The sequence below is a fragment of the Hippichthys cyanospilos genome, chromosome 7, assembly GCF_059441005.1.
Source record: "Hippichthys cyanospilos isolate Australia breed blue-spotted pipefish chromosome 7, RoL_Hcya_1.0, whole genome shotgun sequence".
Lineage (NCBI taxonomy): Eukaryota > Metazoa > Chordata > Actinopteri > Syngnathiformes > Syngnathidae > Hippichthys > Hippichthys cyanospilos.
Genome location: NC_142375.1, coordinates 20,965,922 through 20,990,613, shown reverse-complemented (window position 1 = coordinate 20,990,613; position 24,692 = coordinate 20,965,922). Strand labels below are relative to the sequence as shown.

The 24,692-nt window shown below is 41.6% G+C and overlaps 1 protein-coding gene across 4 annotated transcripts in view; it reads left to right on the top strand.

Moving 5' to 3' along the window:
- bnc2 (basonuclin zinc finger protein 2) overlaps positions 1-24,692 on the top strand; it is a 206,001-nt gene that overhangs the window by 132,553 nt on the left and 48,756 nt on the right. For all 4 annotated transcript variants that reach the window (XM_088420295.1, XM_088420293.1, XM_088420296.1 and 1 more), the window contains 2 exons: positions 16,114-16,216; positions 18,525-18,760. In XM_088420295.1, the coding sequence (XP_088276421.1) occupies positions 16,114-16,216; positions 18,525-18,760 (339 nt within the window). The remainder of the gene's footprint in view (positions 1-16,113; positions 16,217-18,524; positions 18,761-24,692) is intronic.

The following is a 24,692-nucleotide window of genomic DNA, read 5'->3' as shown; positions in this document are numbered from 1 at the left end:
CTGAGCTTTAAAACGGATGGATGGATGCAAGAACGTTTCGTACGACGCTAATGAAAAAGCTGACGAAAACCTCATCAAACGCAACTCTTACAGTACGCAGCTAAAAATACTAAAAATCAAAAATTCAATTGAACTGAGCAACATGGGGACATTTTTTACATTTTTTTTTTTAAATCAAGAGATTCAATTGCTGGAGCTTATATTTTTATTTCAGATATTTCCAAGTGTTTGATCAAAGGATGGCCTAAAAATGGCTGGTACTAAAGAATCGATAATAATAATATGATAGATAGATAATAGATAGATAATAATAATCGATTACTTTGGTACCCAAATTGATTTTTAGTACTTAGTGACCTAAAGTAATCAGCAATTAGAACCAAAAGTAATTCATTTCTTTAGTACTTTAGTACCTTAGGTAATAAATTATGATTGGCTTTTAGTGCTCAAAGTAATTATTCTAGTACTTTAGTACCTCAAGAAATCAATTACTTTCGTACTTAATTCATGTAGTACCAGCCATTTTTAGATGCTCTTTCGGCCAAACACTTAAGAAAAATGTAAAAATATAATAAATAAGTACTTGCACCTGAATCTCTGTTTTCCGATTCATTTTTTAGTACCTAAAGTGATCTATTACTCAAGTACTCGATTAGTACTTTCCTTTTTAAAAAAAAATAGATTATTTTTGTACTTAACGTATTCAGTACCAGCCATTTTTAGAATGCTCCTTTGGCCGAAATACCTGAAAAAAAAGATAAATAAATGCGCAATTTCTGGACTCATTATCAGAAAAAAAAAAAAAAAATGTAAGCAATAATTCTTTGCGATCAAAAAGGGTCAAAGCAGCAGTGCATTTTGGTTGGCTGAGATTAGCGTCATTGCTATAATTGCACAACAACGTCATATTTTGAAGGTGAAAAACCGGCGGGGACAAAAGAGGCTGCCAAAAACCCAGATTGGAATTCCCCGACCATCAGAACGTTGAACCACACGCGTGAACTACTGCGTAATGAAAAACGTCCGAAATATTCTTTCTCACCACGTCCTCGCGGGCGAGTATCTAAACACGCGACACTTCACAGGAGAACGTGGAGGATCGGTGTCAGGTGGATTACACGGAATGATGAGGTGATGCGTGTCCCAGAACACCCCCCCTTAAATCGCTCCTCCCCCACACCTCGCCGATGTCCTGATTAAAAATTTCAGCTCGGCTGCCTTTCTAATTAATTAGCGAGGCCACTCAGAGGAGCGGCGGACCAATTAGTCTGCAGCGAGGCCGATGATGCCTATCGCTGGAGCATCACCGCGCAAGCTGTCGCTTGCCGGCCCGCGGCATGGCCGGGACCCTTGGGGAAGGGGGCGGGGGGGGCGATCGCGCAACGGCCTGCCTGCTTTACATGCATCAAGGTGTTTGGATTGACACCATCAGATATTTGATTACTGTACTTGGGAGGTGTTTCCACTATTTTGAAGCTCTCATGTTGCAAATCAGCCATGCGTCCATTTTTTGGTACCGCGTGTCCCCGTTACGGTCTCGGAGGAACCGATTCCAGCTTTTAGGTAAATTTATACCGGGTATGACGGAGTTTTCGCGTCAGGATGCTTGTTCGGTTATTTACAGGGACACTCTATCCACTTGAAACCCAGCCTATTCGTTTGTGTCCACCGCTGTGTCCATTTTGGAGTTAAGACATGAGAAATCATTGGAAATGCAAGGAAGTGCTCTACTGAGTACACTGAGTTAAAAGATATAGATCAAAAACTAATGTCCACCACAGTGAACACAAGTGGACACAACTGTCTACCAATATTGGGGTTTGAACGTTTTTGATACATCGGGTGCAAAATGATAAAAGGACAGTTTTGAAACGATTCATTTTGATTTAGCGGGTTTACGGCTCAGTTCAATATGGTACGGGTAAAACCAAAAAGGTACGATGATCTGGCTTTTGTTGTCATATATTCGGAATGGTACAAGACACGAATTCCATGAGGTGGTTCCAACATTTTTTTTGTTTTCTTTTGGATTTTTTGATAGCAAGTATTTCCTGTACAAAAACTTGGACCAGTATATAAGCCACCGCTGCAAAAATTTAACAAAATAATGTCCTAACATTATCCTAACATCAACTCAAGCACAGTTGTATTTCATAGTTTTTCCATAAAATGACGCAAATATTTGCTTAACCCGTGTTTTTTTTCCTGTTGACTAGCAAAACAAAAAACAAAACAAAAAAAACAGATAAACTGCTCAAGGGCTCAAAGCATGAGAAAAAAGTTGTCTGAAAAAGTCCGAAAAATTTGCTATATCGCAATACGGCTTTTTATTTCCCTTCATTTAAAAAAAAAAATGCCACTTGAACCACGTGACCGTAAATCCGCGCAGACTTACAATTAGCAAAAAATCTCATTTCCACTTCAGGTGCTCGTCATCGTCTTGTACAAGTCGCCATTTTGATAAAAAAGGGTGCTGATACGGCATTTTCTTGACGACTGAAAAAAACAGCCAAAAGCAAGTGGAAAAGCCTGTTTTTTTTCTTCCTTCTCCACATGACTGACGCACAAACACGATCTGGCACGCAAATAATTACAAAGTGGCATGTTTGAGAATAAAAAATGAGCTTGCGTGGCAAAAACACACACGCTAGTCACTTTCGATGCCGTAGTGGCTGATTAGCGCGAAAAGCCAAGTGAATATTAGAGGAGCGCTAGGAGGACGTCAAAGCTTTGTGTTAGCGTCTCTTTCATTAGACGCAACTCCAGTGGACACACACACACACACACACACACACACGCAGTAAAGCCACAAGGCGGCTTGAAAACAGATGTACTTATTAGATCGACGTGTCTGACATTTTGTCGACATAAGTAATTAATTTCGCCTTTCTATTGGGAAGGTCCAAAGAGCCCAATTAGCATGCCTAATATTGCCGCATCGCGTTAAAAAAAAACATATTTTTCTTCCCCCCCTTTTAAATACAGAGGGAATATTCAAATGGCTCGCCTTCATTATTCAAAGGCGTAAGCAAAAGTCACGGGCAAAGAGACGAGATGGGAGTTGCACTCGCGGGAGCGCCGGGGAGATGATAATCAATCTTTTATTTCTGCAAATAAACACAACGTGCGCGCTCTAGCTTAGCGTCTGGATTCATTCGAGTCGCTTGTACGTTTGCTCATTTTGAAAAGGCTTTTTTTAACAGCTTTTGATTGATTTGGCGACGAAATTTAACAATTAGCGACCGATTAACCTGCTAAGTGTTCCATTCGACGGAATAGCTCACGGTGACTCGGTACGCTAGCAAGCTAATTCGGTGAATAAAACATTTCGGCAAAAATTCTGGAAGAATCAATGGATTTCTTAATGATAAATTCATTTATCATGAAGCCTTCCCCAAGGCTATGCTTACAAGGAAATGATCCAAAAAAAAAAAAAAAAACAGCAACACAGTGAAAGAATTAGCCCGAAAATGCATTGAGCTAACATTAGCAAAGAACCAGTTTGGGGTTGAAAAATTTGATAGCATTTGATAGATACTAAAATCACTAAAAAATCAATGAAAATACCATGATTTTTTTTTAAGTATAATCTGCGATATTGGCACCAATTAATCGGTATCGATCAATACCAAAATCTCAAACTTAAAATCGAGCTGATTTCTTCTGTATACTGCCTGCAGTATTTGGTCCAATCATTTACATATGTTTTATACCAAATACATTTCACATCAAAGGGAAAGCATTGAATGAAGACACAAGGGAGCTGAAATTTCACCCAGATGGTGAGAAAATATCAAAAGTTCAAATTGGAACGACCATTACCAGGAGTGCGAACGATGTGGAAGAACGCGTCCAAAAAATGGACACAATACTGCACAAGGGTTAAGATACATTTTGGAATGTTTCAATTGGAACAATAACGCCGTCTCCTTTATGCTTGCCGTAAGCAGAGTCCGAAAAAAAGACGAAATCCGAGCGACAATATAAAAGGTCAGGTAGGGGGAGTGAGAATTTTAAAGTTTATTTGATTCCGTTTCTTTCTGTCTTTTTTCTTTTTTTATGGCGGGCCATTGTGGTTCTGTGTTTTCTATTTTCACAGTTCGTTCAGGTATTTGTTTTCAGGCGAACTCGGGGGGCCCCACTACTGCAAGGCCCCCGCTCTCTGGCCCGACTCTCCCACTCGTCTAGCTATAACAAAGTCAATATTACAAAGAGGTAACACATGTCGAGGTATGCTCCGGGCCCGCAGCGCCGCTGTGATCCAGGCATCGGGACATACACACACATGCACGCGCACACACACACCAACTAAGCAAAGCAACACGCTGTAAAAGAATGCATACCTCCGCGAAGAAAAGTCTACCTTTTTGGGTGATTTTTGTGGTTTAAAAAGTGTTATTTTGGCTCTTAGGTGTGTTCACTTGTGCGTGTCACATGTGTGAGTGCAAAGTACTTGTTGGTGCATTTGGAGTGTGTGTGTGTGTGTGTGTGAGTGAGTGAGGGTCAGTTTGTTTTGTTTTTCCCCTTACTTCAGCACATCTGAGGGAGCTTTTCTGGAACTCCTGAGCCCTGTCTAAACAAAGATGGCCCAAAGTGAGGCGGGGGGGGGGTCGTGGGCGTCTCACTGTAACCGTGTGCGACTGTGTGTGTGTGTGTGTTTGGGATTCTTCAAGCAACCTGGGACCTGAAGGGCCTTGCGAAAAAAAAAAGAGGAGGGGGGTAGGAAACCGAGCCCCTGAGAAAAGCAGCTGGAAACACGGAGACTTGCGGTCTTTTTTTTTTTTTTTTTTTGTCTGCCAACTCCTCTTCATCCCTTCATACCACCTCCTCGCTCGTCCTCTTCCTCCCATCCTTCCCCTGGCCCAGCTGCACTCACATGTGTACCCCCACCACCACCGTCAGCGTCCCTCCCACCCCGAGTCAATGCCACTGCCAAGGCGAGGCAAAGCGTCGCAGCTGCGAACGCTTTACGGGCCGATTTAACGCCGGCCCAAGCGGAGGAACGAGATTCATTAGGTCGGCGTTAGCATGGGGATGCGGTGAAAAGTTAACATGCGATCGGCGCGGAAAGGAGGAGAGGAAGAGAAGGACGATTCTCACGATCTGGCCTTCGTCACAATTTGTCATCGCTAACGACTGCTAACGTGTTGAATTTAGTCTGTGGTTTTTTTAATGAGTTAACAAAAAGAACAAAAATGGGTGGTGGCTAAAGCTGAACTGGCAACAATTTAAGTAAAAAAAAAAAACTCTCTCAAGTTGGGCTGCACGATTATTGCTGAAATATTTACCACGATTATTTTGGTCAATATTGAAATCAAGGTTATTCATCAAGTTTGGTCAAACATGCCTATTTATTGCCCTTTTTTTTTAAACTAACTGTGTATAAACAAGGCTTCAAGGCTTTACACTTACAAATAATAATGATAAACTAAAATAAACAAAGTTTATTTATAATTAATGGGAAAAAAAGTTAACGCACAGGGCAACACAGCTAACTTACTTGAGTGCATACCCAATTAAAAAATATATTGACTATTTTTATTTAATTTGAGAGCTTTTTTGAAAAATGATAAAATTTGTTTTTTTCTGCATGTTGCATTTTATATACATATATATTAGGGCTGCATGATTATGGCCAAAATATGTATCAAAAATTGGTCATAATCGAAATCACGATTGTTCATCAGGTTTGGTCCAATGTCTATTTGTTGCCCCTTTTTTAAAAAAAAACAAAAAACAAACAACAGGCTACAAACAAGGCTTCAAGACTTGATACAATAATAATAAAAAAAAAAAAATAATAATGAAAACATATTCACCCAAGACATGGCAAAACTTGGCACACGGAGCAACAGAGCTAACTTGCTGAGTGCCAACCAATGAAAAAACGAAGCCTACTTAGAACCAAGCATATTATTTACTTTGAAGCAAATTTTAATCGTCATGTCATTTTCAGTCATTTCAAAACAGATTTTTTGAAATTAGGGGACAAACTCCGCACCCTTTCACACTGGTAAATAATATATTAGTGTGAGGGAAACATTTCCAAAAACGTCTTCCTCATTTTGCTAATGTGTGCCTGAAATTTCGGCCCTCAATTGACCCAAGAGAATACGGTGAGTTTTCAAAATAAAACATCTTTCAGACTCAGATAACACATCAAACGTAAATAATTATTTCGGGTGCTGTTGCTTCACGGGCCGGTACGGGGTCACGGACCGGTGGTAGGGGACCCCTGTCCTAAAGGACCTTGACTCGTCGGGAAAATATTTGATCTGAAGGCCGGTCGGTGCGTCCTGTGACTGGAGAACGGCGTCTAGCCGCCGCTTGGTCCCCTCTATCTTGTGAACTTTGTAAAGCTGATAAAGATGAAAAACACGCTGATGGACTTTTCCTTTTGGTGCACCGTTTCCCTCCGCCAAGACGACGCACACGCACTTGCGCGACTCTGGGAGTGACACGCTTCTTTTTAGTCGTCATGTAGCCGTTGCTTAAACCTCTTCCTTCCTTCCTATTTTTTTTATTTTTTATTTTTCCTATTATTTGTTCACGTCTTTCTTCTTGTAGCTTGTCATTCGCCAAGCCGGGAATGCGGTGACCATGGAAGTTAAGCGCTCGCCGCGCGCCTGAACGCATCTTTTAGCGATGCTGGCGGAGGTAAATGCTCTTAAAATTTTGGGGGTAACGCATTTGAGTTCTTATTGTGATAAGGGCACGAATCGTGCGCAGTTTGTTTCATCTTTATGTGAATGATAAAAATCTGATGCATGCAGAGAGGAAAACTTGTGTGTGTGTTGATGTTTAGTGTGTGTGTTTGCACTGCGGAGGAATGTGGGAGGATGGTGTGTGTAGTCGCACCCTGCAGGCGACTGTGACGAGTGTGATGACTAAAATGTCAGACTGGCGGAGTCTCAGCAGCGGTGGCCTCCTGTCGCAGTCACGCTTTAACAATGTGTGTGTGCGTGTGTGTGTGTGTGTGTGTGTCGCCGACAAATACTCTCTGACTCACATTTTCTCGAACTCCCCCCTTGTGTCACTCGCTCTCACTATGGCCCCCACTTCATCAGTTGGACTTCTGTCCTGCGCTACTCATGCGACATATGGTCTTGAGCTGCATTTAGGAATGCTGGGAAATTGGAAACATCCCACACGGAGCTTGAGAAAAGGGTTCCGGGTGAATCGAAACAATCAATATGGCTGATGATTGTGATGATCTGGTTTTGTTTGTGGATACTTTGATGGACAACAGTCAGGGTCAATGGCAATACAAATGTATGATTTTTTTTTTTATTTTGGGGTTTGTGATTATCTTCCCGTACATTTTTTAAAAACATATTTTTTGGATGGCACTGAAAGGGATACTTACTTTTCAGTGGTAAGTTCATCATTTGTCTATATTTAACTCATTCACTTCCAGTGATGCCCTTTGACGCCGAAGGACTAATTTTGAGAAAAGTTAACCCATTCACTGCCAACAACGGCTTTTGACTTCAAAATTGGATTTTAACTGGGCTGGCAGTAACTGTACAATTGGAAGCTTTAAAATCTGATTTTTGCCATTTGTTGTCGACGGAAAATTACGTCACAGGTTGTCACCTGTTTTTCTGCGGCTGGTCATGTGACATTCACAAGATGAGCCGTGATTGGTCGTTACATGAGCCCTGAGTACATGTGGCTGAATGTTTTTTTTCTTTTTAAGGTTTTAGCTGTGCATGCGCTCTAAAAACTCAAAAATAACCTAAATATAGGTTAAAAAAAGAGGAAATATTGACCCAACTTTCTGCATTTTTTTTATACCAAACTTTTTTTTTTTTTAAAGTTGTCTTGTGCAAAATGATAAATTTTTGTTCTGTGCCAGTGCTTCTCACTTATACTTTGCCAAGCACCCCTAGAAAAGAGAAAACTTTTCACGCCACGACACGCTGACTATAAATAAGATTATTATCTATAAAAATGTTCTAAGTACGAGTATATCTTAACCCATAGGTGTGGAACTCCAGTCCTTGAGGGCCGGCATCCTGCATGTTTTCCGGTTTTCTTTCCCCAACACACCTGATTCAAATGATTAGCTCATTAGCAAGCTCGGCAAGAGCTTTAAAATGATCCCAATCATTTGAATCAGGTGTTTTTGAGGGAAAAGGTTTGAACACATGTAGGATACCGGCCCTCCAGGACTGGAGTTCCACACCTGTGCCTTAAACTGTAACCTTTTTTACCTTAAAAAAAAATCAACTTTCATCAACTGTTAATTATTTTTTACAGTTTTTGTTCAGGTTACAGCTTAGTCTAAAGCAGAAAAAAAATACCATTCATCAAACGGAAAAAAAAAGCGATGAAAATTCTTATTTTATCGCAATTACACTTCACATGACGAAAACAACTTTTACATGGCTTCCACCCAACTGTGGTGCTAACTCGACCTATGATTATATTTCAAACATCCCGCCGCTCATTGAGAGAACACATTCATTTGCAACGTTTTGAAATTTACAGTCATTTCATTGATTCCTTCCATCTTGCACACTGTCCCTTTAAAAATATCGCAATGCATTTCAAACAAAACGAATAATCGGCGCGGATTGTCCTGGAAACATCTGATTACAAGCCCTTTTGCCGACTTTGATGAGAAAAGAGGAAATTTGCTGAAATTAGGCCCGCCTGTACCCTGCCTTACTTACAATTGAGTGTTTTATTGTAACGCAGCTACATATTAGTCTTATACATAGTGACACATGACTCATAGTTTGTCAGAGCTCATTAGTTAAAAGCGAAGGGAGCAGAGCGGCCGCTTCCATGTATGGGCCTTGAATGGAAGGCGGGAAGACGGAAGGAGCGCGCGTGAATACATGAAAAACACATGCGTGTCGCTGCCGATCCGCCGGGGACTCACGGCCCATTTGGTTGCCATTAGCATAGCTCTGGCCCGCCGTGGCCCGTGTCAGAACCCAGATGCGCAGCTGCGCAGAGGACAGGGACCTTTGCCTCAGCGACTGGCAGCCGCCGGGGCTCCAAAGCAGAACTGACAGGGGCGACGGGCCTTTTTGCACGCTGGGGATGGGACGGACAAGCGCAAGCTGGGGTTTTTTTCTTCTTCTATTTGGACCCCACACAACTCCTTCCTCGCCCACCGCCGTCGTTTCCCTCCGGAAAAGCACCTCGGTTTCGTCTGTATTTGTTTACTTGGCATCACTTTGCGATTTAAAGTCAGATACTAATCGAAGCACCAAGGCCGGCCGATCCTAATTTGGATCCGTCAAAATGAAGGCCCTGCAGCAGACGCTTTCAAATATGGAGCGTGACGCTAGTTGACTTTTAAGTGGTTTTCCTTTCGAAAGGTTTTCGTTTCTTGGCTCCAAATACCGCCTCTTTTACAACTAATTGTTAATTGATTGATTGAGTTGATCATTATTTTTTATTCACAATGAAGGCCTTTATTAAACCTCCGAAATAAGTATTTTCACATATTTTTTAAGAATGTTAGACATTAAATCACAGCCTATTTGACTATTTTTATCCAGCTTTTAATTTATTTTTTTATACAGAAAATTATTGAGACTCTATTTTACTCTATATTTGAAAAAAAAACTGCAACTTAGTACCTTGGCTGGAATGTCTGGACAAGTCTGTAAAGATATGTAAATATGTCTGAGACTGAATGAGTTCAAAACACACAGAGCCGTTTTCTGGTTTTGGTCATGTGACATTCACGCTGAGCTGCGATTGGTTGTTACTTGTGATGTCATTTTCAGTTGACTGTTTCAGTTAACTGTTCATTGTACCGGAATTATAATTTGCCGAATTGATTATAGACAAAATATTACTTTTTCATGGTTAAATAAGAAAATCAGATCGCAAGCTTATCGGGTGATTTTCAAAGTTGCTTGCTGCGCAGGAATCATTTTATGTGGGAGTTTGACATTCGTCAAGGTCGTAAAAAGTCAGTTCACATTAGGGTAAAACGAAATTGAACGGAAGCCAAACTCCTCCGTGAAAGATGCTTTCATTTACGTGCTTTTAATGTTAGCATAGCACGGACTATTGTACTGAGCAACCAAGTGCTTTGCTATCTATTTCCTTCTCCGTGGTCATCAATTCACGCCCCCGCCTCTTTTGTTTTTTTCATGACTGATGCTATTCTTTAGAAGAATCACAAAAACGTCAGTGAGTCTAACAAAGCTAACAAACAAGCAGAAATAAAAAACTAACCGACAATTAGCTTTAGCATACGTTACGCGCTTGCTTATATGTTCTGACAGCACTCGACTACAAAGCCTTTCTTTATGCGTCTTGCGTTATTTGTCACCTGGTTCCAATATGGACGCTGTGCGGTCCTGACGTCTCAATCCGAGGCCAGGGCCCGTCTTTATGACACGCAACGCCGCCGCGCCTCTTTTCCCCGGCACACATTGGCCGCACATTTCTGTCAGGAAATTGGCAACGTTTTCAGCAGCTCAAGCTCACGGATGAGATAATACCTCGCGGCCGGGGGAAGACGAGAGGACAAGATGCTCCCGGTGTTGTAGGACCCATTCCGAACGGGCAAAACACGAGGCGCGCACATGGTACGCACACGGGGTTTTCATTTTATGAGCCGGGCTTTGCTTAACTCGCCCGACAAGAATTGCGGTCTGTGGCGACGTGTTGAACACGGGTAAAGGGATTCCATTAAAGTGGGAAGGAACAGACCATCTGTGTGGCTTTGCATTTTGCAGAGATGCTGGAAAGAAGATAAAAAAAAAAAAAAAAGCCCGCTGGCGTGCATTTACGACATTAAAAACGACAGCGCGCTGGTGCAGCTGAACAGGATGCTATTAGTCAAAGATCACCGTTGCTTCTGTGGTCTCATTGTGTCTTCGCTGACGTCCGATTCCTGCTCGGGCTCGGTTGCATGTGTCGCTGTTGGTCCCGGGCCACGGGGTCTGTTTACAAGGCTCGCCCCAGCCAAGAGTCCAGCCTGGAACCATCTTGTTCCAACGCTACAATGCTTCCACCCATCTGTCGTGCTAACGTTCGTCACGGTGAGCCCAGGGCCGTCGCCGGTCATGACTGTTTACAAGTTGGCCGGGACAGGCGCCGCTGGCCAAGCATAACAGCCATGAAACATCAAGCCCGCGGCTAAACACTAGCCGGCAATGACACACAGACACTTGAGTCAGATAAGGGCTGAGAATGATGCGGAGTGAGTCGAGTTGTTGATCGCGACGGCTAATCGGCAGCTGTGCGACACTCAACCCGCGACCCCAAAATGCTCGCATTTTTGCGTCCTTTCAATTTGCTTCAGGAAATCCGGACTACAGTGCTTGTCTAGCGGCAAATCAAAAGACAAACTCTACCATACAACCGTCCTTGTACAGGACAAGAGCTCAAAAAATTCTGTTCCGCACTGAACAAAGCTAACCAATAATACGGTGAAAAACTAGTCCACCGAAACATCATCCAGTATGGCTTGAAAAAAAAGGCCTTTCTACAAGGTAAATACAGAAAATGCTAAACAAACTGAACCCAGTTCAGTAACTGGCAGGACAAGAACATGTAGAATCCGTAGAATGGAAGCTTTCAAACGATGCGCACAACACAAGAGAACCGTGTACTACTGTGACTCATACACTATTTAAAGACTGCTGAAAAGTCATACACTGGTGGTACGCGCTGGATATTTTAGGTTCTTATAAAATAAAACTGTAAAATGCATGCCAGACAAAACTACAAGTATTTTTAAGCAAACTCTCGATTGAAAGTTTTACGGTATGGGTGGAATACTGTATTTGAGGTCACTATGCAACAAAAAGACCGGAACTACGTGAAACGAACCAACTTCAACCGCTCGAAACGACACTCTGACTCGAATGTTGAAAAGTCATTATGGGCTGGATATTCCAGGCCTCCTTACAAACACCACCCTAAATAGAACGGAGCCAACACCTTTAAAATAGTGATAAAACATTAGTTTACAATTTGTATATGATGTACGAGCATTTTATGACTCTTCACCTACACCAAAACCCACTAGACCCAACCTGTGGTAGTGTGACTTGTACCTTATCTAAAGAACGGTGAAAAATCATACATTTGTGATAAGGGCCTCATCTTTTGGGCACCTTTAAAATGGCGATGCTGCATGCCAAATACTTCTGTGACTGGTACACCCAAAAGAAGAAGTATTTTGACAAGACATACTGTATGGATGGGATATTACGGAATACCTTTGAACAGGTGACAATTGAACAATGTTACCAAATCAGTACTACTGCGATCTACACTACAGGTACTACAGGTTTCACCTATAGTACAGGTGAAATGCTATATTTTAGGATCCCTAGCAAAACTAGGTAGCAGCTAGGTAGTAGGTAGTAGCAGATATACTTGAACTAAACAAACTCGTACTACTCTAAACGGCAACTATAGAATCTTAGTCGTACCTTATGGGTTCAATATTTTGGCATGATATGCAAAAGGGAACTGAGCCAAACCCATTAAGAGTTCTGAAGTCATACTGTATGATCTGTATGCTATGGACAGTTAATTTATGACTAGCAAAACCCAGAGGTACAAACGCGACGCGGAACCCAGCGTAGTCAATGGAAACTGAAAAACAGCGTACTGAGCTGTACTTTTTGTCGGAAACTGTACTAAAGCGCCATGACACAAAGCCCCTCTCTTCTCCCGTCCCGTCCCGTCCTTTATCGCATGTCGGTCTGCTTGTTTCGAGCCAAAGAGGAAACCCTGGCGAGACGCTAACACAGTGACTAATGCTGTGTTTCTGGCCAGGCCTCAGATAACACAACCTCCTCCCCCCTCCCCAACCTTCTGTGACAAATAAGCGGGAGGGGAGCGGCGGGATCCGGGCCCGGTGCTCGTCCCCGACCCAAGCCGGGCCGGGATAGAACTCGGGCCAATACTCGGTCGCACGTACGAAGGGGGCGGGAGCCGTGTTTATTCTTTTGTCTCTCTTGTTTCGTCTGTTAAAGCAAACGCAGATGTTTGTGATGGCCGCGTCGGACACATCTGCACGCTGGCTTCCTTATTAAGAGCCTTGTAATCAATTTGTATTCTTTCAACTTCTTCCTCTGTCATTCTTTACTTGTGAAGGCCTTAACATCTCTTCCTGGCTCAAAGTCGAAGTCAATCTAAAAAACAAGAGCTCACCCCCTTCGCCTTATTCCGCCTTTAGTGCCTCTTGCCGCTTTAATGTGTCTTAATGCCGCAGTCTGCTTAATGGCCCAGATATGAGAGGTTGCTGCTAGCTGGCGTAATAAGTCCGTGATTAGAGGGGCGCCTTGTCACAGCGGCGGCCCCGCAGATAGTGCCACGCTCTAATTGCCGTATTAGACGCCCCTTAACTATCTCGTCAGCTGTCAGACGCCGGCTCGTAAACAGCGGAGGTGCGCTTGATATTTCCATTTGTTTGTTTGCATCTGCCGGTGCTACTGTTAGCACCGCCGCACATGAAGCTAATTAGCAAAAGGCATCAATCTGCTAAGTGCGGATACCGGGGCGGTAAAGCTGAATATGGGAGACGATGTCTTTCCATTCCAAGTTGATTTATTGTTACTTTTTTCAACTGAACCGAAAGTATAAAGTTCACCACTTACATATGGGAAGAAACCTTATACTGAAGCTATACGACGAGGATCGCTAGCAAACCCTAACCTTAACCCTAACCCTCAGCACAATTTGAAATGTCAACGCAATCCTGTTGAACAGACAGGGAAAAATATATATATATTTTTTTTTTATTTTTAATCAAAGACAGGTCTTGAAAATATATAAAATCCATGACAGCACACTGCAATGAATCCTGAGATAGTTTGCCAACCGGAGTTCAAGCAAGACGCCGCGAGATAAATCAACCAAAATTTGCAGAGCAAAAAGTTTAACTCATCGCTAACGTTTAGTTCCAAACAAAGATTACAGTGTGTCGTCATGATCGCAAACAAAAATAAATACAATGCATCTTTCAAATTATTGTCCGTTGAACTCTTGACCCATAAATCGTCGAAAATCCATCCTAACGGCGGGTTATAACTGAGTGGGGCTTAATCCTCGCTCCCTCCGTTTACCTGAATATCTTAAAGACGGTCAAATAGTCTGCCTGACTGGTTGATGTAATAAACCATTTGTCAGATTAGCTCATTATCACGTTGTAAGAGGTTTTACAACCTGAGAGCGTGGATTTTGGATTTGCATTTGGATTTTACATCCAGCAATGTCCAAAATCTATCAAAGGTGGTTCATGTTGTTTAAGTCCATGAAAGTGCTCAACTATGACAGATGCGTAACATAAAAGGTCGATCCTTGCCTATCGGAGCCGCTCTCATTGACCATTTCGGGACATTGTGAAATCCAGATTGTCAGATTGGACTATGACCAGCCACCATTTTACGATTTGCACAATTCTCACGCCCGACGACTGTAAATTCGTAACGATTCTGATAAGCGGGAGCTACAGACTTGACCGTGGAGATCATGCTGACTGAAAGCAGTCATCAAAGCAACTACACAGTTATCGCTGACTTGTTGTCGTTATGGATTTCATAATCAACCCGAGATGTTCCAAATGCTTCGGGTTACCGCGGGACCTCCGTTCATATTGGCTTGCTGTTGTATATTATGAAACTAAAGTATTTGTGTGACTCTTGTGTCATATTTGTGTGACTGCTAAATGGGTACGTCATAAATTTCTTTTATTTATTGTTTGACATGCATCTACTTCTACATCATCCATTTATTTCACATAATTCTACTTTCAATATATTTGAAAACGTCAAGCCTTGCAGGCTATTATTTTTCCCATTCCCAAAATTCACAGTTTTCCCAAAATTCAACATTTATAATCAAAAACTACCCATCGACTTCATATAGGACATTCAATACAAAAGGATCACGTCCTTTCTGTTTGGAATTCCAAACTTTACCGGGGGACTGATTTCTACTTGCTACCAAAAATTCAACATGTTAACACCTAAAAATTCTCACAAAGTTAAAAAAAAAATAGCGTCATAGTTCGGTAATGACTTTCAACATCCCAAAAATGTCCACTACTCACATTAAAAAACGGAATCATTACAAGTCCACTATTTAATATCATTCAGTGTCATTTGGTCTTATTCAACATCATTCCATTTTATTCATCATCATTCCTCATGCTAACGTATCTCCTTCAGCTTTATTTATACATTTTTGGATTAAAAAAACATGTCTACGCCATAAACATTAGACAATCTAACGGACAAAAGTTGGCATGGCAGTAACTGAAGATATCTTTGATACCAAGAAATATCCAAACCAAAAAACTGTATATAAATGTTGAGCAATGAGTGCTAGCTTGTAGCGCTACCAAACATAAGCTAAAATTTTGAGAATCACCTCAAGTTGGTAAAAAACAATTAACAATTTTTAGTGTGTCTGTTGTGTCCCATTAGAATTGAAATAAATTCCAGTATAGATTTAATAAAATGTGTTTTTCAAAGAAAAGTATACTATTTTTTGCTGCAATTGTAGAATGGCGCAGTCCGTCTAATTTTTGGGGTTTGAAAGTGCATTTCATTTATGTTCATTTAAGACTGATATAAATGCGAGTTTGTCTGTGTATTCCGGCAGCGCAATTTTGACTCTTGGAAATTCAAGCAAACATGACAACGATTTTTGTACGTCGGTTATTCCATATATTATTACATGTATTAGAAAATGCTAAACAAAAGGTAAAACGTTTGTTATTTGTTTTCCACCTGGTTTGGTTGAGCGATGCCGTCTGACGGCGGCGAATCTACAGCCAGAATCTGCACCGCCCGTTTGTACGAAAGATGTTTTTATTTGCGCTAACAGCAGGCGTTTTCTTGGTAGTCGTTTGAGGGCAAGTATTGCACTCGCACTTAACCCCTCGCCGCTAAAAGCTTTCAAGGCAAGTGCACCTCCACCGGGGTAATTGAACCCCCATTCTAACAGTTTGATTTTTTTTTCTAGTGGAACTTTGGCATATTTACAGGAACGCTACATTTTGGACAACTTTGTTTTTTTTTTTGTTGTAGTATAAAAAGACTTCTCAATTGTGGCGGCATACAATTGAAACAAATGTTTGTGGTAATAAAGTGGATTTGTTTGTGCCCCCTGCAGGCCATTCGCTGCACGCTGGTCAACTGCACTTGCGAGTGCTTTCAGCCGGGCAAGATCCACTTACGCACATGCGACCATTGCAAACATGGCTGGGTAGCTCACGGTAAGGAACAATTTTTTTGTTACATATTACAGTTTTAATTTATTCTTAAAAGAAACTTGCATGAATTCTTTACTTTTTCTGTTACATATTTGTTGATGTGCAAATACAACTACTACGAGCTTGCAAAATGGATTTTAACTGCGGTAAAATACCAATTTTTTAATTCAGTACCAGACATTTTTAGACCCTTCTTTTGCCAAAGTCTTTTGGCCAAAGTCTTTTGGATTTAAAAAAAAAAAAAAAAAAGTAAAAAACATGTCTTTGGGATTAAATGAGTTAGTATAAAAAGAGGATAACTGTCATAATTGTTAAAAATAATAAAAGTTTCTCCTTATTTTAATGGCATAAAAAAAACTGAAAAAGTCAACCAATGCTTTGACACATTTGGGTGTCTGTTTTTTTTAATTACTAAATTTAAAAAAATCAAAACATTAACCACCGTAGTGTGAATTCATTCATTTCTCAATTTGGAAAAAAGAACAGTATGCTTTTAGCGGCATTTTTAAACACTTGCAAGTGTAAAAATAAGTTAACCAGCATTAACGTTATTAATAAAAGCATGAAGAAAACCTCAGTTGCATTTTTGGTAATCTCCAATTACAGCATAAAAAAGTTTCTGAACATCCAAACATATTTGTCACTAAAACTTGTTTTTTTGGTCCTTCTCCCGTACTCTTCCAAACAACCGCACCTTAGCGCTTCTTCACACAGGTGCGATAATAAATACATTTAAAAAAAAAATTACAAAGAACCCTAAAGTACAAAGAGAACTAGGCGTGGAAGAAAGCAGGATAAAAGAAAACACCTGGTTGGCTCACCATGGCGGACCGTGGGGCTCTATGGGTAAATCAACATAAGGACCTGGGCGAATATTTCCCAGCCTCTCCCCGTGAAGTGTCAGCCCCCCCCCCCTTTTTTTTTTACCCTCCCTTAACTTTTCATTTCATGTCAGCATTGGCAGCCGCTCTGACAAGCACTTCTTCATTTTTTTATTGCGTTCGTGTCTGGCGGCGAGGCGTTGTCAGGCGAGGCCCTCGTCCCGGGATCAGAGAAAGGCGGACCGGGCCAGGTGTCACCCAGACGGGCGCGGAGGGGGGGGGGGGGGGGGGGGGGGGGCGAGGGTGAGACGGGGGACGAGAGGGGGGAGGACGGACGGGACAGAAGAAGAGTTGAGAGAGGTCGCGGTCTCGCTTAGGTTTGCTTTTCCCCCATTTACGCCTGTCGGGCTACGTTGCACTCCAACCTTGTAGCAATTTGTTGCACTTCTTCCCTAAGGCAGGAGGAGGCAACATAATGGAGGCGCCATGACACTTTTCCAAAACGGCCAATGTGGAGCGCATTACACGTTGCACATATTGAAGAAATTTACATTGCTGCTTATGCGCTCGAGTGAAAGGAGACTACGATGCGTCCATCGGTTTTGGCCGACCTTGGTGGACACAAGTGGACAACGATTCCCTACTGATGGGAGAATGAAGCCTCATGAAGCCTCGTGAAGCCCATTTTATATTTGTTTTGCTCCTCTAGATGGCGCTCTATGCTTGAAGATGCAGTGGAAAATTAATGGATTGCTTTTATTTTGAAAGAGAGTGCACAACCAAAAGGAGTAAAAAAACAAAAATCACAAGTGCTTCATGAGGCTTCATTTCCTCATCACTACAATTCAGTTATATTTACAATTTTGATTTGAGAGAGGTGAATGATTTTGTAAAAATTGCACCTTTTTTCCTCATATTGCGCATATATATATATATATATATATATATATTATATATATTCTCTAGCCATATATTTTTTAACATACACAAATAAATGAATTTGTTTTACTATGAGATTTCTTCTGAATACGTTTTTTGGTTTTATACAATTATGTCAAAATAGAGTCAAATGAACGATAACTAAAATCAAATAAACAGCTCTCAGCTTATGAATGTCACTTGACCTACACGTGTGCTGCGGGTGGTTTTTAAACGGGATTATTAATTATTATTATTATATATAATTATATTATTATTTCCTTATTAAAAATAGATTCCTGATCAAGAATTTAAATCGGCGACTTCATGCAGGAATATGGCTGGAAATATTTGGTAAACAAAACAAAAATTTTATCTTTAAAAAAGCTTTATTTTATATTAAAAAAAAAACAAAAAAAACCCTTTGTGCTTTACAGGGACATGTCAAATTTTAGCTAATGCTGCTTACCGCCGCAAACAAAATGGCGTTCCCCCGGGCCGCAGCTTGGACACCGCTTATTTATTTTCTAGAATGATTTCTGAATGTAATTTTTGTGCGCGTGCGTGGACAGCCCTGGACAAGCTGAGCACGCAGCACCTGTACCACCCGACGCAAGTGGAGATCGTGCAGTCCAACGTGGTGTTCGACATCAGCAGCCTGATGCTGTACGGCACGCAGGCGGTGCCGGTGCGGCTGAAGATCCTGCTGGACCGCCTCTTCTCCGTGCTCAAGCAGGAGGAGGTTCTGCACATCCTGCACGGGCTGGGCTGGACCCTGCGGGACTACGTGCGGGGCTACATACTGCAGGTCAGAGAGCGACGGCCATATTTGGATTTGCAGGTTGCTATTTTACACCTTTTTCTAAAGCCTTACGCAATTATTTGAGGCCACTTTTTATCCCATCACACGCCCACTTTGCTTTCAAAAAAAAAAAAGTGTGTTTGTGTGTGTGTGAGAGAGATGTGAGAAAGATGTCACAGCAGCAAATTCCTCCTGTAATTGCACAAAGGGGTTCTGGTGCTGAAAAAGTGTTCCTGAATCAATTAGTGTGCAGCGGGCCGACATGTGCATGTGGTTTTCGTACTGTGTGAGAGTGTGTGTTGTGTTTGCATGTGCTTATCTATATGCAAGTGTGGCGCACTATTCCAAGAGTATAAGTGGAACCGCATGGTGGTGGTGGGGGGGGGGGGTATTATTGGGGGTGTCTGGGCATATGCACAAAAACGGCTTCTGTGATTGTAAAGACTTGCAGATCCACTTGCGTGTATCATCGAGAGATGTTTCGAATATAATCAATGATCTGCTCCTGTTGATAAATAACATCAACATAAAAGCAGAATATACTATACATTACGGACTATAAACTGCGCCGGTATAGCAAAAATTGAGCAAAAAAAAAAAAAAAAATACATTTTTGTCACCGATAAACTGCGGCATACTATAAGCCGCAGGTCGTAACATCAGATATTTTCGTGGAAAGATTTTTTGTTTTTGTTTTTTATTGACTATCCTATCTTTTACACAATGATTGCTTGTGGAACTGATGTCTTGATTACTTGAACACTGCACATATATATATATATATATATATATATATATATATACACACACACACACACACACACACACACACACACACAACAGGACAGATAAGACAGACGATAAATAGGATGAAACTGAATTACAAGCGGCATCATGGTGTGTGGAGTTTGCATGTTCTCCCTGAGCCCTAATGAGTTCCCTCCGGTATGGCCGGTGTATTGGACATGCTAAATTGTCCTTAAGTGTGATTGGGTGCGTGAGTGGTTATTAGTCACTGTGTGCCTTGCGATTGGCTGGCAACAGGTTCAGGGTGTCCCTGCTGGAAGTAAGCTGGGATAGGCACCAGGAAGCCTGTGACCCTTGTGTGGATAATTGGCTGTAGAAAATGGATGGATGGATGAGGGCTCAAATCATGAGAAAAAAGTTGTATCATAGTCTGAATTTTACAGTATACAATAATAATAATTCCTAATTTAGTAATGATACCGAGTTTTTGCAGTAGCCGCACAATTACACGACAGTAAATCTGTCAGTAGTTAACTTCCTCAGCTTATTATTAAAGAAAAAAAAAATCATCTAACCTTTTACTACAGCGTTAAAACATTGTAATAACCTAATTGTACAATTTTAGATTCCACACTCGGCTGGAAGTGCGGCAATGATGTGACTGACATGGAATCATAATTATTATTACCACCACCGCTGCTGCAATGAACTCTTATTGTTGGCGGCTAAGTAATAGCATGTGCCACTACGGCCTTTTAGCTGGTAATTTACTGAAGGAATTAAGCACAGAGCACCTCGCCTGCAGCAGAACAAAAAGTAAACAGACGGACGGAGGGACGGGGGGTGTGACGAAATATGCGTACACTCTGCAATTTACCTTTGTAATAGGCTGCTCATAGTGCAGAAGTTAATCAATAGCATTAACGACTCCACTGGATGGAAGTTTGATTTGAAAGGGAGAGGAATTACATGTGGCATCAATAACCATTAAAATAAATGATTGCCTTTTTTTTTTAAGTTTGGTTTTCTTCAGTCACGTGCGCACTTGTCTTTGCATTGACAAAAATTGGGATTATTATATTAGCATAGTTTTGTAGTACAGTATTTTCTTTCTTTCTTTTGACAATGAACTTAAATCAAAATCAACAGCCAATTTTAGAGGAAAAAAAAACATAAAATGTGTTTCGAGAAATGTTTGTTACATTTACAGCTAAGATAAAATACATTGTTATTAGTAATTTAGGGATTTTGTGAGATAATCTATGGATGTGCTACGTATGGTATTGTTTCACTTGAAAGTTTTTGGGATAGGAAGATATTTGTATCGAAGTGCTAGACAAACCTCATTTTGTGTTTTCCACAAAATGGTCTGACTGTTTACAATGTGCCTGAACTCATGCAAATAACAAAATCCTGAAATCATTGTGAAACCTTTATATCAAATTAGCAGAAAATCTGGTATTCAAAAATGTCCTTTTTAACACAAAGACAAAACAAAGCTTTCTCGCTAGCTTTCTATCCATCTATCTATCCATCTATCTATCTATCTATCTATCTATCTATCTATCTATCTATCTATCTATCTATCTATCTATCTATCTATCTATCTATCGAGGTAGGTAGGTAGCTAGCTTTCTATCTATCAGTCTTGCTAGCTAGCTAGTTTTCTATCTATCTATCGAGGTAGGTAGCTAGCTTTCTATCAGTCTTGCTAGCTAGCTAGTTTTCTATCTATCAGTCTTGCTAGCTAGCTAGTTTTCTATCTATCAGTCTTGCTATCTATCTATCTATCTATCTATCTCGCTAGCTAGCTTTCTTTTTATCTATATCGCTAGCTAGCTTTCTATCTATCAGTCTTGCTAGCTAGCTAGTTTTCTATCTATCTATCTATCTATCTATCTCGCTAGCTAGCTTTCTTTTTATCTATCTCGCTAGCTAGCTTTCTATCTATCCATCTCGCTAGGTAGCTTCCTATCTATCTATCTATCTATCTATCTATCTATCTATCTATCTATCTATCTATCTATCTATCTATCGCTAGCTAGCTAGCTTTCTATCTAGCCATCTTGCTAGGTAGCTTTCTATCTATCTATCTATCTATCTATCTATCTATCTATCTATCTATCTATCTATCTATCTATCTATCTATCTATCTATCTATCTATCTATCTATCTATCTATCTATCTATCTATCTATCCATCCATCCATCCATCCATCCATCCATCTATCATCTTATCTCAAGTAGAACGAATGGTCCTATTTTGGAGTCGTTCCCCGCAGATGTGATGAGCGGAAAATAGTGCGTGTAATGTCTTGTTTATGCGTTTTCACGCATTTGCATATGTCAGTGAGTGCTTCCCAGCAGTTCAAGCCGGGACAACATGGGAAGGCCGCCTTTCACTTTGGCAGCGCCGCCACGACTCTCCATCCCTTGACCCTTCATCCTTGTCATCCTACTGTCACGCTCGCTTCCGCGGGCCAACACAGTCCCCGACTATCCTATCCGTTCCGCCCGGGCCACAATCCGTCGCCGCTCCCTCCGCCGTCGGCCGCGCACAGATGGGAATGTCATCAGCGTTCCCTCTCCGCTCGGTCGCCCACACTCTCTATTATGTCTTCCTCTTCTTAATCCCTCACCCAAAGTTGCGAGGGAGGAAGGGAGGAGAGTGGAACGGGGCCCGAGGAGAGGAGCCGGCGCGCGGGCCCGGGTCCCAGGCTTTTCCTGAGCGACATTCCCAGTAATGTTCTGTCCTTGTAGAACATTGGGCTGCCTCCGCTTTTTATGAGATGCGGTTTTCCTGACTCCACACGGCTTCCAGGAGACCCAGATGGAACCGCTAACAACTCCCAGCACTGCGCGCACACACACGCTGTACACACACGGTCCTAACCCTAATTGCACACACACCCGGAGGAATGCTTATTCAAACTATCAGGCGCGCACGGCCGCAGAATCACTCCAGCCCGCCAACGCTCACTGCCGCATGCCTCCACACGAGGGTGTCTACTAACCATTAACTCGCACAATCTGAGAAAAAAAAAAAAATCTACATGCGTAGCAACATGCATGCGGTTTATGTAATTACACGGATTGGTGGTGCAACGGAAAACCAGACGTTGCACAGTAAACTCGGGGAATAGGAACTGACTGAGCTTTGTCGCCAGTAGAAAAAGTTGGAATTGATGAGGGAAGACTTTTCTCATTTCTACATTCATACATTTTTCACATTTATACTTAAAAAGCAGACTGTTAATGAATATTTTTGGCGATAATGGGTTGGGATGCTCACCCTGTTGTGCCTACCTACCTGCATCTGATCTTCACACATATATATATATATATATATATATATATATATATATATATATATATATATATATATATCTTGATAGCTAGCTTACTAGCTAGCTAGCTAGATAGATACTGTAGATATTTTTATAAATGATTGACCAATTTGTTAAAAATTTCTTTCACATTGCAATGCTCATGTTTTACAAACTTGCCGTTTTTGGGATCTCTTGAAAAACTTCGGAGATACAAGCATTGTGTTTCTCTCTCTGGAATGAATGGAAATGAAATATTGCCCCATACACCCAAAATGTATAAATAAACAAATAAATGAATATAAACCAGCTGTGTTTTTCCAAAAGGACAGCAATATTGAAATACAATCTGAAAATAAAGTGCATGAGCATAATCACCATGAAATAAACTGACAGTACAATTGGCAATACAACCTGAAAAAAAAGTGTCTGAGCATAATCACCATGAAATAAATTGACCATTACAAATTCAGTTGATTTTTGATGAATCATCTCTTGACACGGTTGTGAGCACTACTTGGCTGTAATCAGCAAATTACTTGGCAGTCAAAACAAGAAAAAGGTAGTATATGGAATTCCAGCTACATTCACGCTTACGATTACCACACCGGGATTGAAAGAGGAGTTCCTCGAGAAACATTCCCGAAACGGGCACTAAATCTGAATCGGATCTCCTGTGTAAACCCGAGCTTTTCAGTCTTCAGAAAAAGCGACACTGACACCAGTAGCGAAAGTGTCTGCTTTTCCGTCAAAACTTCCATTTTAGGTCATCGCATTGACGACACCTTCTCCAGTTGCCGGCCCCCGTACGCCACTCCCATCCTTCCCCCTCCGTCACCACCCCTTCCCCTTGTAACCTGTTTTCTGTTATCACTGCTTAATGCCTCACCCCGGGAGATGGATGGGAGAGAGCGAGAGTGAGCGTCCTCTTAAGGTGGAAATTCTTACGTTCATATGGTTATGATTTGGGCGGGAAGGTCAGGCTCCAGTTTTTGCTGGAAGGGTTGCACGCTTTGTTAGCCACGTGACGACCCGCCAGTACTTAATCAAGGTGATTCTTCCCACACGCGTTTATTGTGCTTAGCGCGCTAAACTTACAAATCAGAATTGGACGAAAAAAATGATGTGACTCCGGATTAGAGATAAGCAGCTCGTCATCGGTAAAAACTGAAACAATCTTCGCCGGGTATCTGATGCGTCGCCAGGGCGTTGTGAGGCGGACAGGCTCCTACTGGTCACTGCTCGCAAATCCGCCACAAGGCTCCTTACGCTCTCTCTAAAAAAAAAAAAGCTGCCGCACGCCAAATCCTCAGCGCCTCGCGATCCCGAATCTGAGCCCCAAATGAATTCAAGCTGGAGCGTCGAGGTTACGAGCGGGTTACATGGTATGCAGGAATTTGGGGAATAATTCCCCTGATATTAGATTCGGAGGAATCGGACCAGAGAGTCAGTGAGGCCTGGCAAAGCGTGCCTGCGGAATGGGCTATCCCTGCCAAGTCCTCAACTAATCCCAATGTAGGTCAACACCTAACTGTAGGTGCGAAATTCATTCAATTATTTTGTATTGGTTATAGTAGCAACAGTTGGTGATACCAATGTGCCGGATTTTTCGAACAAGCAGTAAGACGCACTTAAAATTCTTTAATATTCTCAAAAATTGACAGTCCGTCTTACAAACCGGTGCGCCTCATCAGCCCCTACTCCACAGAGGGGCGAACATTTTTGACTGTTGGCAAATCTCATAAGAGTTTGTCAGGGTTTGCTGAAGGTCGTAATTGTTCGCAAAAGCGTTCGTCAACAGTTTTAGCGTTCTGCTACGACAAGAAAAGAATTGGCAAACATCTGGCGAACATTGCGACCGTGAAC